This window comes from Melopsittacus undulatus, chromosome 1 (genome assembly GCF_012275295.1).
Source record: "Melopsittacus undulatus isolate bMelUnd1 chromosome 1, bMelUnd1.mat.Z, whole genome shotgun sequence".
Classification (NCBI taxonomy): domain Eukaryota; kingdom Metazoa; phylum Chordata; class Aves; order Psittaciformes; family Psittaculidae; genus Melopsittacus; species Melopsittacus undulatus.
In genome coordinates, this window is record NC_047527.1 from 111282681 (window position 1) to 111296016 (window position 13336).

Below are 13336 nucleotides of genomic sequence, written 5' to 3' on the forward strand. Positions count from 1 at the left end.
TGTTTGTATCTAGTGGGAAAGAAACACAAATCTTAGAGGCCCATTGTTGCTGTTCGTGCTGTCATTATTGGTGAGGATCTTTAAGGTTTGGCCTTAAAGTAGTTCCCAGGATAAACTTGTTTCCTTTAAACTTAACTATTGAAGTTTACTGTTTTACACATTTAATGGAAAAAAATATCAATATTTTTTCCTAAACTGCTGGATTATTTATTTTTTTTTTCTCTAGGAGGCTGTTAGAACTGCTGGGAAAGCTGCCAAGAAACTCGATAAAGACAGTAAGAGCAGGAATTAAATCAGAGAAAAACACGAAAAACCTGTAACTGTGTCTGAACAGTGAAATAATTAGTCGACCAGGAACCAGTGCCTAATGGTAAGTTTTATAGCAGTGTGTTAAAGTTCCTGATATGCAACATTATGTTTCAGCAGATAAATGAAAATGACAAGTATAACGTTGAACGTTACAAAGTCTATTCCACTGTAAAATTGCTTGTTAAAGGCAGTCTTGGAAGAGTCTCTATTGACTTCACATTATTACAGTTCTTTCTGCAAGTTTTTCAGGTGATGTCCATTAGACTGAGGATTTATACCTCTGTCATCCTCTCAGTGGGTTCCCAGCTGCTCTTATGATCACCTAGAAAGTACAGAAACAGCAGGTTAATGGAAATTTTCAGCTTTTTCCAGTAATAAATTTGATGAGCTATGGCCATAAAAATGTGGAGTGCTCTCAGCTGTCTCAGTCATGAGCTGTAAGCTGTTTACTACAGTTTCATGTAATTTCTGCCTGTCTGTACTTCTGTATGCTGCCTTCGTTCCACACAAGAGAACACTGGGGATATGATAAAAATATTGTAACATGGCAGATGTACTTGTTTCCTGCTTTAACAGATTTACTGTTTCTTATATAGAATTCAGATCCTTGTCTGTATTATTAGTTCAGATAACTCAGGTGGTAATAAAATTAACATCTAAACTTAGAATTATCTGTAGATCAACAGAATGACTGTTTGATCTTGTGAGTGTCCTAAAGCTTTCCAAAACTGCAATTAAAAGTTCTACGGATTTCAGTTAAATTGGTTGAGATACACATGAGACCAAACTAATATAAACTATTTTCTTCTCTGGAAACTGCTAGCTAGATTTCAAAGTGTTAGGGATGCCGTTCTCACTTTACCCTTGACCAACCTGGGCAATAAGTTCACCTTTGATGTTTTAGGAGTACCATTAATTCTGCTCCTTAACTGTGTACCTACTAAACTGCAGGTAACTTTGTCATTTGTGCCAAGTTTTAAGTTCTCAAAGTTACTAATACATTTGCAACAGGGAAAAGAGTGATCTGCCAGCTGAGATAGCTGCAGGGAGCTCCAGAGGACTCATATTGAGGTGCCCTGCATAGCAGAACGATGCTGATGATAATGTGTTACAAAGCTAACTTGAACTTCGTGTCTCTAGTACCGTTGAGGGCAGAGAGGGGGGAAGACGTTTTTCTCCCTGCCTTCCTATCCTTCAAACTCTGCCTCCACTCTGCAGTTAACTGGAATAATTTCACCATTTCTATCCAGAAGAAATGAACGTTGTCAGGCCACAGTGAAAGTCCAGTGAACTGTGCAACTCCACTGTCCTCAGTGAAATCTATGCAAAAAATGTGACTGGTATTTGTAAAAATCTTTTGACTTCTGACTTTTCGAGTGGGAGGTTGCTCAGCAGTCCCATAGATGCTGATGTTACTGTTGATGCTCCTCTTTTCACTCTGTGCTGGTTCTGTTGTGTTAGCAGACACCCAAAGGACCACAAAGTCCATCTGATTTAGCCTCCTTACCCTGTCCCTTCACAAACATCAGGAAGGACAGTGGAACCCTTCTGTTTCCAATAGCGCACATTCCCTTTGGTTCAATATCCTGCTTACCCCGTACACACGTACTTGAGGAGCGGCAGCAGGCAGCTCCCCGAGCAGGGGCACAAGCAGTGCTCTTCCACATCGGAACGCATCAGCCGGGTAGAGGGCCGAAGATTTTGCGGGGCTCTTCGTGCCGGCTCGACCCCGTGTGCACTGCCCGGGCCTTCGGCAGGGCAGAGCGAGGCGGAAGCCGCCACAGCCGCCGGCACTTGGCTCGGACACCCCCAGTACTCGAACCGGGCACCCTCCGGCCTTTCTCCGAACAAGCCCCTCGCGGGTCTTGCGGCCGCCGGGTACCGAGCCCCGTCTACCGGGCCCGCTCCCCTTCCCTGCCCACCGGTTCCCCCTCCCCGTCTGCGCTGCCCCGCGGAGCCGGCCGGCAGCTCCCGCCCCGCTGCACCGCCCCACGCCTCCGGAGCGGGGAGGCAGCGCCGCCACCGCCCCTCCCGCTGCCGCTGCGCGCCGGGGCAGGCGCCGAGCCGGGGCAGGCGCCGAGCAGGTGGCCGCAGGCAGCGGGCAGCGCCGCAGCATGTGAGCGGCCCCCGGCTCGCCGCTCGGCCGCGCTCCCTCGGGAAGGCAGGACCGGCCCCACTGCCCTGCGCTGCCCTCCCCTCCCCGAGCCGGCCGCGGAGGGAGGGTGCCCGCGGCTGCTGCCCGGCGGCGGCCAGGGGCTGAGCGCCGCTCCCCGCCGGGGGGCGGCCGTGGTGGAGGGAGGAGAGGAGAAAGAAGAGGAGGAGGAAGGGTGCGCGGGGCCGGAGGGACACGGGAGCCCCCCGGCTTCGCAGGATGAAAGTCACGGTGTGCTTCGGGAGGACGCGGGTGGTCGTGCCCTGCGGGGACGGGAACATGAAAGTTTTCAGCCTGATCCAGCAAGCGGTGACCCGGTACAAGAAGGCGATCGCTAAGGTGAGGGGCGCGGGGAGAGGCGCCCGCAATCAATATGGCGCTTCCCGGAGCGGGGAGGAAAGCTGGGGGGAAAGTTGGGGCTGCCCCGCCGGGGCGGTGGGAGCGGGGCCGGGGTCGGGGCGGAGGCTTGGGTTGGCAGCTGCGGAACCCTGCTTGAGCGTGGCGCCGCCGAAGACAGTCGCGGGGGGGCGGCCCCTCCGCGGCGGCCAGCGCGGCTCCCCGCGGCCGCGGGCGCCTGGCGGGCCTTGGCCCTTTGTTCGCCGGTGCCTAACGGCGAGGCGGCGGCCGCCGGGGGTGTCAGCGCTGGGGCCGCCCGAGCCCGGCTGAGAAAGCGGAGCGGAGGCCGGCGGTGCCGGGTCTGCCCCGGGGCGGGCGGCGGGGCCGTGTCGCCGAGTAGGGCTGGAAATCCAGCCCCAGGCTTCCTGGCTCTCCAGGCCTGGCAGGGAGGGCGGTGGGAGGGGACCCCGCCGCAGGGGCGTCTGTCCTGCGGCGCACCGCGGCCCGGCCCCCCCCGCCCCGGACGGGGGTCTGGGAGGGCCCCGCAGCAGCGCTGCCTCCCGCGGAGGCTCCGCGCCTGCCCCGCTCCTGGGGGGCGGCCGGCGGAGGGCTCCGCGTGTGCGTCGGGAATCCGCGGTGCCGGCAGCACCGACCCGGCCCGCGGCAGGGCTGATCCCGGGTGCCGCCTGCTCCGGCCTCTCGCAGCCCCATGTTGAAATCCCTGGTTGTGGGTGTGCAGGCAGTTGCACACTTGGTCTTCGTTCCCTTCCTCCATAGGCTGCTTGTTGGGGTTTGGGTTTTTTCTTTGCGCTTTTTATTATTTCCACCCCCTTGTACTTTCTTCCTGTTGCAGACTTCTTTTAAATCAGCTGGTTTGTTGGGACCGTCGCAGGCTGCAAACTTAGGCAGTGCCCTTCCCTTTCACAGTTCCTGATCCATCCAAGCGGTTGAATGTACTTTTTCCCCTTAGTCCTTCTGACATGCTTTACACTTCTGAACCTGGAAGTTTTGCTGTGGCAGTGGTGGGTGCCAGGCTCTCTGAAACAGATGGAATGCTGTGAACAGTGTATTGATTGGTTTGAAGTGACTCCCCAGCGAAGTTTTAAGATCAGTTTTCTCAGAAAGGATTCCAGTTGCTGGGAAGGGGGAAAAGTGCTGAGGTTCCTGTCACCTCCCCACTCGATTCCTACAGAGCATGGTTTCGGAGAGGAAAAACACAGTCTCACTGTATTTTTATTGCTCCTTTTGTAACACAGTTGGGATTCTGGTTGGAAGAAGAGTAAAACGATTCACTAGGATATGGTGGTGGCTGTATACCGACTGTTATTTATATAGGTAGTTAATGCACATGGCAATCTGCCTGCACGCAGGAGATGGTGGCCAAAAGTGCCTTTCTGGTTAAGGTAAACCAATGAGCAGTAAAGTTTGTCCCTTGGGGAAGCACCGACTACCTCATTGGGCCATTCATCTGGGAAGTGTTTGCTGAATTTGCTCATCAGCATTACAACATTAAAGAAATTAATTATTTTGATGTGCTGTGTTCCACAACTGTGGCCAGTGTAAGTCATGTGCCACTGGACTGCGTCCTGCTTTCCAGCTGTTAAATTGCATTGAGGGATGGCAATTACATTCTGCAGTTTAACACTTGGAAGCAATTGCAGTTGTGAGCATAGGAGAAATACAGGTCAGTTACCAGGTGATTGCAAATGGTGTGGGTTTGTTTAGGAAAGTGGCCCACCTGTGGAAACACAAAAAAATAACAATGTAACTCTTCTTTGAATAGCTGTTACATTTACTAAAAAGAGAGTTTGCCCAGGTTCAGCCAGACTTTGTCTGGCCCCTGGTCCCTAGAGCTCCCAGTCCTGGGTTTAAAATGACACAGTGGTTTTCTTTATTAGTATTTATATGGTGGTTATGCTATATGCCACTGGTATGGACTTGAGGTAGTTGCAATTACTGAGATTGTTTCTATTATATGGAAATGCTGTGGTTGAAAACACAGTAGCACAGAGTCCATAGGCTTTCTCTGAGTGATTTATACAATCACTGTCATGTGCTACTTCTAACTTAAATTCACTGAAGGTTTTCTGTGGTTATGTTCGGGTAGTAAGAAGGTGCATCCTCAGTGTCTTGTGAGTAAATGTATAGGGCTCTTTGCTGAGCTCGCTGTAGAGTAGCACAGTAATTTTACTGTTTCAGTGACAGAATTTCATAGATGACTGTGTTTTTATAGCAGTTAGGAGGTTTCTTTCTGTGCTGGTGTAACAGATCTTCACTTCAGAAAAAGGCAAGAGAAGGGACAAAGAAATTCTTATGCTGAGAGGATGAGAGTATGTGTGTGCACATATGAATGTATGATCTGGCAGCTGGTATCAAGCTGACACTGAAATCTACTTCACCACCGCTGTGCTGTTATGGAAAAAAGCATATATGGTGGAAGATTATTCAAAATATTTGAGTGAAGTTTATGGGAAACCAGCATTTCTCATCCTGCAAAAATGTTTGTGTCTGCGGAATGCAGCAGTTCCTTTAGGAGAACTACTTGAAGCCTTTGAGAATTGAGTTGTCAGCCCTTCCCAGATTACCTCCTGCTTTGTCATGGTTTCCAGGTTGTGATTAGCAATAAGTGATCTGTGCGGTGAGCACTTGCTATTGCACTACCTGTGCAACTGTGATGAGGCAGCCTGGCATTGTGCTTGCGGAGTGCCGGGAGTGAGTAACTTCAAAACCTGACCTTGGTTTTCTGGCTTGGTATAATTTAGGTTTAAGAGACACATCATTAATGGAAAAAAATGTTTATGGAAAATAATCCACACAGCAGTAAGTTTTTTTTTTTTTTCCCATAAAATCTTAAGGCTTGAAAAACATATAGATAACACACCTAGTTACTTCAGTTAGTTCAGGATGCAGTTGTCTTTGATTAGAATTCATAAATCTCAAATTCATTATGGATTGACACTGCTGTCAATATTGAATCATTAGGTATGGAATAAATTCTTAGTATGACAGGCTGTGCTTGAAGGTTGGTCTGTGTAGCATGTATAGGAAATCTTTTTGTTCCTTTGCTTTTACTCCAAAAGAAGCTTTGTGTCTGAAACATAATCCATTTCTTTTGCAAGCTGTGTTTGTGGGGAATGAACAAGCAAATGAGATGCTGGGAAAGTCCACCTTGTCCAGGGCACCTGGAGTCAGCAAAAATTGATCATGCTTATTGAAACCTTGTTCGTGTGGCGGCACATTAATGATACTCCTGCTTGGGTGGCTGGGATGATGCAGCCTCTGGTGCAGTTTCTGAGTGAGTGTTAAGTGAGTACAGTTTGGGCAGGAGGCAACTGGCCTGGGAAATTGTGTGTTTTCCAAACCCTATTGCTCAGGGACTGTGCAGGTTTTGTGTTGATCTCATTCTGCTTATAGCTTCTTAGCAATTAATTTAGTGATAACAAAACGGTTGACTATAACCTAGTGTTAGAATGTGGAAAATCATTATAAAAAATGATGTCTGAAGAAGCCTTTAATAAAAAAAAATAATTGTGCATTCTGTAGCTTTGGTTTGATCTGCTTGTAGCTAGAGACATTTATGAGTGATGACTTTTGAGTAACACCGTAATCTTTATGTGCTTTATAATTTTTTGGATATTGTGTTTTACCTTTTATCTTTCTTTTCTTGGAAGTATAAATAAGCATATGTAAGTAATGGGTAGGGGAGTGTGTATACATATACATACAATTTTTAGAGTTACTATGTTGTCATTTTCTGATGTAAACGAGCATGGTAAACAAGAATATGAAAAATAGGAAATTATTGATGTATAGTGGTTGTTCAGTCTCATGTTCAGTCCCTACAGGGATTGTTTGGTCTCTATGATAGTGAAGTCTGATGTCCTGAATATCATGAGCTTGTAGTGATGTTCCTAGGACTTATGTATAAAACTGATTTTCTAGATAAAACAAGTGAGTAACAGGTTTTCTTCTGAATCTGAAGGATTTTAGGATGACTGTTTTGAGACACCTTTCCCATCCCCCTCACCAAATGCTGTGGGAAATTAAGTTTTCAGGGGTTTGTGATGTTTTATGGAGCAATGCTTGAATTGTTAATTAAAAATTGTAGTACTTTAATATTTATGAAAATAAATTGTAATCCACTCTTGGATAGCATTTGAAGGCAGTTGCTGATAAGAGACCAGAACTCAAGGAAGGCTGGCTGTGTAAGCAAAGGTAACAGGTGTCAAATGACCATATTCTCACTTAATTTGTACATTGGAACCTGAGGCCACCCAGAGCTCCACCTCTTTAGCAGGTCTGACATTCATCAGCAGGGAAGTGGGAGAGGGAAAGGCTGTACTCTCAGTGGCTGTGTGAAGCTTTTCTGTACCTGATTCCGTTCCTCCCCCAGGTGCTAGGTAATTCAGACTCAGACTTCTCAGATGTTTCTCTCCACCCAGAAAGGCCCAAAAAGGAGCCCAAACACCCGAGTCCCTCTCACCCCTGCTGCTCAGTTAACTGTTGGTTTACTTCTGACTGACACCATCAGGATGAAGTCTCTGGGCTCTGTCTTTACTGTTGGCTGTGTAATATTTCAGTGATTTACCTGAGGTCATCTGGGAGATCCCAAGTTCCCTGGAGTGGACAGTAATTTTTTCAAGGTGGCTTTTAACCTCTTCACTGATGTTGGGCTCCCAACAGTGGCAGAAAAATCCAGCTGACAGGTAACATCACTGCTGCTATTTGGTGAAAGCTATTGACAGCAGTGGAGAGCTGCTAGTTTAAGGAAGAGTAGTACTGAAATGGGTCACAACTGCTTCATGTTTAGAAAGCTGTTGTGTGATCCTGCAGGTCTGGGAGTTGGTGCTGGATATGCAAGGCTATGAATTGCATACAGTGATTTAATTCCCTCCACTTATGGTAAACTTCCTTTTAACCTCTTCTCTCCAGCTCCCTCTGTGTTTTCAGCCAAATAAATGTTTTCCTGTTGTTGTGCTCATTTGTGACTACAAGTTATCCTCACACATTGCACAAGAAGTTACAGGGTGCAGGTGGGAGTGGATCTTTAGTTTGAGCATGGCAGTGCCTATGTGCGGTACCACTGTGGTCGGCTGATGGTAGCACTACCTATCTTTACGTGGATGGGATGCATCGTTGCTTTCAGTTTGGCATTATGTGGTTTCTCGGTGTTATTTAAGGGTGATAAAAGTGAAATATGTGTTTGTGGAAGGCAGTTCACTTTCTTGGGGACTTTGCTGTACAGCACTACTATATCTGAGGGGACCTGTGGCTTGGGAGGTGCAGAGCTGCATAAGCCCTGATGTGCCCTGAGCAGGGCTTTGCTGCAGCCACTCTCTGCCAGGTCTTGCCTGTGTTCAGCCATGCATGGTAGGAGGGAGGAGGTTTGTCTTTCGAAGGCCTGAGAGCCATGCTGCAGCTGTAGCCCTGTTGTTTGAGCAAACAGGGGAGGTGCTTTTGGGGTTATTCAAGGCTATTAAAAAGGAAGATTGGCTTCTGTAGTAATGAAGAGGGGCATAAAAAGTGGACAGAATGCAAGCCCTTCATCTTTGAAGGTGTTTCAGTAAGGAATATGTATGATACTACCGTGGTTGGCTGATGGCAGCAGTGCATGTCTTTACCTGGGTACAATGCATCATTGCTTTCAGTTTGGCATTATGTGGTTTCTCGGTGTTACTTAAGGGTGATCAAAGTGAAGTGTGTGTTTGTGGTAGAGAGGCTTGAGAGTGATTTCCCTTTGAGCGATTGCACTGTTCTGATGCTGTGAGCAATTCCTGTAGCTCTGAGGAGATGACTGCTGAGAAGCCTGTGAAAGCACTCAGTGTGTTTGGAGAACAGGTCCTGGAGGCAATTTGGGGTTTAGAGAGTTGCCAGCCTTTCTTCTCCTGTGCAATAGCCTTCCACCAGTGGAAAATCATCTGATTCGTGTAGCTTTTTACACATCAACTTTGGTTATAATGATTGCAGATGTTTTAGTTCTGTTAGAAAAACACCACTGGAAGTAACACTTTCTCAGCTGAACCAGACTATGACATCTTTTGGTCATGGCACATTTAATCTGGTAAAACAAGATGGAGTAAATGGGGGAGAAATGCTGGTGATATTTGTTAGTTATATGAAATATAGTTCATGTAGTTTTAAAACAATTTCCTGGTTCTTCAAAGGAAAATAATCCTTTTCATCCAAATATAAATTGAATGGATAAAACATGCAACAATGCTGAACCAATGCTTATGTATATTGAAAATAAAGTGGAATTCTTCTAACATCAATCCAGAGTATAACACAGATGTTCTCACTCAGAAATATTTTGTGAGCAGTAAGAAAAGAAAAAGTGGAACAAAAAGTATTAAAATATTCTGCAAGATTCCTGAGAGCATCTGTGCTGTATTTTTTTCTTCCTCCTTTTTAATATACATTATATATTTTCCTTGTTTCTTTGAGGTCATTTTACTGTAATGCTCAGCAAGTCTGGTACTGAAAGACAGATTAAAAAAACCACCAAACTACCTTTGAGCTAAGTTACATAATCAGGTGGTGCTGTTTCAAAGAATGAGAAAGAAAAAAGACATATGTAATACTTGACAAAATGACTAATATCTTTAGTGAAAGATAAAGGAGTCAAATTCTAGATTGGGGAAAAATACATTTAGATTAACAGTGAACATTAGGGCCTTTTTGAGAATCGCATTCATTCTACTTGTTACAATACTTCAGCAATATTTTCCTACTGGTAACCTTAGTTATTTTATCATTTTTTTTCCAGATATTTGTTAAATCAGAAATAATTTTAATAACTATTTTGTTGCATTATTTGTTGTTCATTTTAATTGGGTAACAGGTACATGACAGTAACTTATTTCCTATTTTAGTTTCTTATTGTAAAGTAATACACATTAATAGCCTATTTAGTCCCCCCAAAATGGAGAAATGTAGCTCTACTAAAAGCTCTTGGGCTAGATCTCACATGCTGTGTGTCAGGGCTGGGGTCTCCAATGGAGGGGAAGAGCAATAAAGACCAAGTGTGTTCCTGTGTGAGGGGGTGCAACTCTTGCTGCTCAGGAGCAGAGATGAGCATCCCATGCAGCGGGGCCCTGGTATGCTGCTGTGTTCCTGCCAGGCAATGTGCTTGGTTGCCAGAGCTCTGGTGCTGGAGCAATTGGCTGGTGTTTTCTTCCAGTTCATTGTGTCTCCAGCTCATCAGGACATCAGGTAACAGAGACAGGGCTGACAGAAGGGAGATGACAGTGGGGAGAAGGGTGGCCTTCTGTAGGGGAGGGAAAAAGGATGGGGTGTCCTTGGAGTCTAGTGAAAGGAAAAGCTTTTGAGGTAATGATAGGCTGATGTAACTCCTGGTGCCTCTTCTTTCATATGAGTGGGAAACAGGAGTTTGCATGGAAGCAAGACAATAAATGAAGTACTGAAGAATGTGGAGAGCTGAAGATAGGAAGAAGTTGGTTAACTTGGTGTCCTGGAGGTAAGTATTTAGGAAGATGATGCAAAATTGACCTCAGGGGCACAACAGATGTCATCCCAAAGGCTTTCTTTTTGTAAAGAAACCTGTGGAATTCATTACGGAAAGCTTCCTTTTTGGGCTATGAACTTAGTGAAAGTAGTGAATCTCTGATTTGATAGGAAAAATAGACACTATTTTGGAAAGTAGTGTCACATTTTTGGCCATACATCCCACATTTTGTCATTCTCACCCTGCTGCTGATGCAGTGAGATTTTGAATCCTTTGCAGGAGGAGAAAGCTGGTACATTGTTAGCAGTTTTCTTTTTAAGTTGCCATATTTATAGGATTTTTGTTCCCGGTATACATCTTTACAGACTCAGAATGGCAATTTCAAAAGTTTCTGGTGTTTGTGCTGTATTACTAATAGGAGAAAAAAAGTTACATGGGTATAAAATGTTTTAGATGGAGCTAGGACTTTTGGGGAGTGTCTGTATGTTTCTGTGTGCACCCACTTAAGTGTTTTCATTTGTCTAAAGAAATGTGGCCACATTTAGTAGATGAAAAATAGTTTCACCTTACCCCATCTTTTTTGCATGTGCTTTCAATGTTGAGTTACTCTCTATCTTCCCCCTAGGCAAAGGCCACATCATGTTTTGGTTTTTTTCTTAAATGTCAGAAACAGTATCCTACTTGTGAGAAACTTGCAGAGATACACCTCTTTGTGCATATAATGAGAAGAATGACTTTGTTCCAAGCTCTCAGAGTCCTTCTAAACAGGAAGGGCAAAATTTAATGGAAATTGGAAAAATTCCTTCTAGGGATGCTGGAGTATCTCTGAGACCAAGTAGCCTGAAAGTTTTTTTGCTATAACAACTTAAATGACAGTTAAAAAAAAAAAAACAAAAAAACAAAAAACACTTAAAAAAATAAATGGGAAGTTTTAGAGCCTTTAGCTTCTTTAATAAACCGCTAAGTGGAATAACAAGGCTTGACTTAATTTGGGCTCTTCAAGAACCTGTTGTACCAAATGTTATTTGCATTTTTTAAAGTGTGCATTTGTTTGTGCTGTCAGTTTTTCCCCTCTGCCTTCCTGTGAAGACTGCTTGCCTGCAGCTGCAAGTGCTGGGAAAGCGGCCAGCTACCAAGTACCAAAAGAAGAAGAATTTAGGCAGCCAGGCTGTGATGGCCAGCTACTCCTGGCAAGCGAGCCTCTGGCTTCAGCAGCTTGTGAGGATGCAGAGGGAAAGGGTTTTACCATCCTTAAATTTGTCTCTTTCTTTTGGCAGTACCAGGCTGTTAAATGACTGCTAGCCTGAAGTGTTAGGTTTTGCTGAATGGTAAAAAATATTGTGCAATTGTAATGTTTCTGCCATTTGGAGAGTAGTCATCCCCATACATCCCACTTGTTTTGCTAGATGTTTCTGCCCACCATTATACAGAGATGTGTGCTGGATAAGAAGACTAATACCACTGCTTTTTGAGAGAGATGAGAGGATCCTGGCCCAGCTGTGGTTGTGCCTCTCCCAGGCTGAGTTTTGGCTTCTGCAGGGCTTCTGTGAGGCACATGTGAGGGGGCTTGGGGCTCAGGTGACAGTTTGTGTTTGGATTAAGGTGATAGTGTGTCCTGACTGAATGAAGATGCTGCTACTGTTGCTTCAGTAGAGGTCTGAGATGACTGGGGATGGGGGAGAGGAAGAGCCCTGGCACAAGAGGCTCCTCCTCTGTCCTCAGCACAGTCAAACTGAGAGTCCTATATAATGGGCAAGTTCAGAGCATCATTTCCAAATCCTGTATTTTTTTTTCCTGGCATTCAAAGTACTAACTTGAGAAGATAGGTTGGATGTTTTCTGCTTTCACTGAATTTTCTTAATGGTAGTTTTTATTGCTTTATCTAGGGATTAATTTTTTTTTCTTTTCCAAATGAAAAATAGCACAAATGTGATCTGTAATAATTCTGGAAAATTTGGAGTCTGAAGTAAGAAATTGCAAGAAAAAGTGGGCTGGGTGAAAGAAGAGCTTTTAAATTTGGAACTGTTAGTGTAGGCTCTATGTTGTAAAACAGCCAGCAAACATGGTTTTGGATGTCTCTATGAAAAATACATGTATGTTTAAGTGCTGCCATTTTTTTAAAGGGAAAACTTATATTTTCTAGACTTAGCTAACCTGGGCTAAAAAGATATTAAGCTCTATATGTAGAACAGTGTGCTTAACTTGTGATTGTATTAGGCAATAGAGTAGTTTCACCCTGTGCCCAGCACTCACTCAAGAACATAATGCTTTGGTAAACTAAACCCAGATGTTAACTGTAATCAGAAATGTTACTGTAATCAATGTCTTATAAATCTTTCCTTTATTAGTATAGTTGTTGGAAGTAGATTTCTGATGACCCTTGTGTTGCCTTGGCATTACCACAAAATAACCTTTGTTAGCATGAAGCCCCTGCTAAATTGAAAGTCACAGATAATGAGTATCCAGTATTGCATCTTTTGGGGTTTATAAAATATTTAGCTGAAAAGGCTCTTGGTCCTCACCCTGTCTCTATGGTAGTAAGAAGTTTCCTTCACTGGTGGAATTCCCTAGCTGGGGAATGAAAGCAGCAGCAAAGAGGAGCTACCTTGTATGAAAAGCTAATTTGTGCTGTGTTAAATATTCTTTTGATATTTGAATGTGAGGTAATTAGCTTGGATGTACTGCTGTTTACCTTTCAGCATCTGGAGAAGTCTAAACAAGCTGCTGAAAGGAACTGGAACATAAATCTACTTTTGAAATATATTTTTTTATGATCATGTATTTCAGACTGGGATTAAATCTGCTTTTTGTGGTGGTGTTTTTCTGATGCCCAGTGACTTGTGAGAGGAGTGTGGAGCTAGACTATTAAGGAAAGGTTTGGGCAGTGGTCTGGTGTTTTCCTGTGGCCCATATGAGGTGATCAGAAAGGCCCATATGGGAGTCCTCTTTCTAAAAGTGCTCTCAAGGTGGACTTATAATTTCTTATGCATGGATGTTTCTCTTTCGGCATTAAAAAAATAATGTAGTGTGGTGTTTACCATAGCCATCTACTTTACTTGACTCCAATTTGTAGG

The 13336-nt window shown here is 44.6% G+C and overlaps 1 protein-coding gene across 1 annotated transcript in view; it reads left to right on the forward strand.

Annotated features, from left to right (window-relative positions):
• The first annotated feature begins 2392 nt into the window (after nucleotides 1–2392).
• PARD3 (par-3 family cell polarity regulator) overlaps nucleotides 2393–13336 on the forward strand; it is a 450917-nt gene continuing 439973 nt past the window's right edge. Inside the window, 1 exon segment of the mRNA XM_034070217.1 lies at nucleotides 2393–2800. Coding sequence (XP_033926108.1) covers nucleotides 2681–2800 — 120 coding nt within the window. The 5' untranslated portion in view covers nucleotides 2393–2680.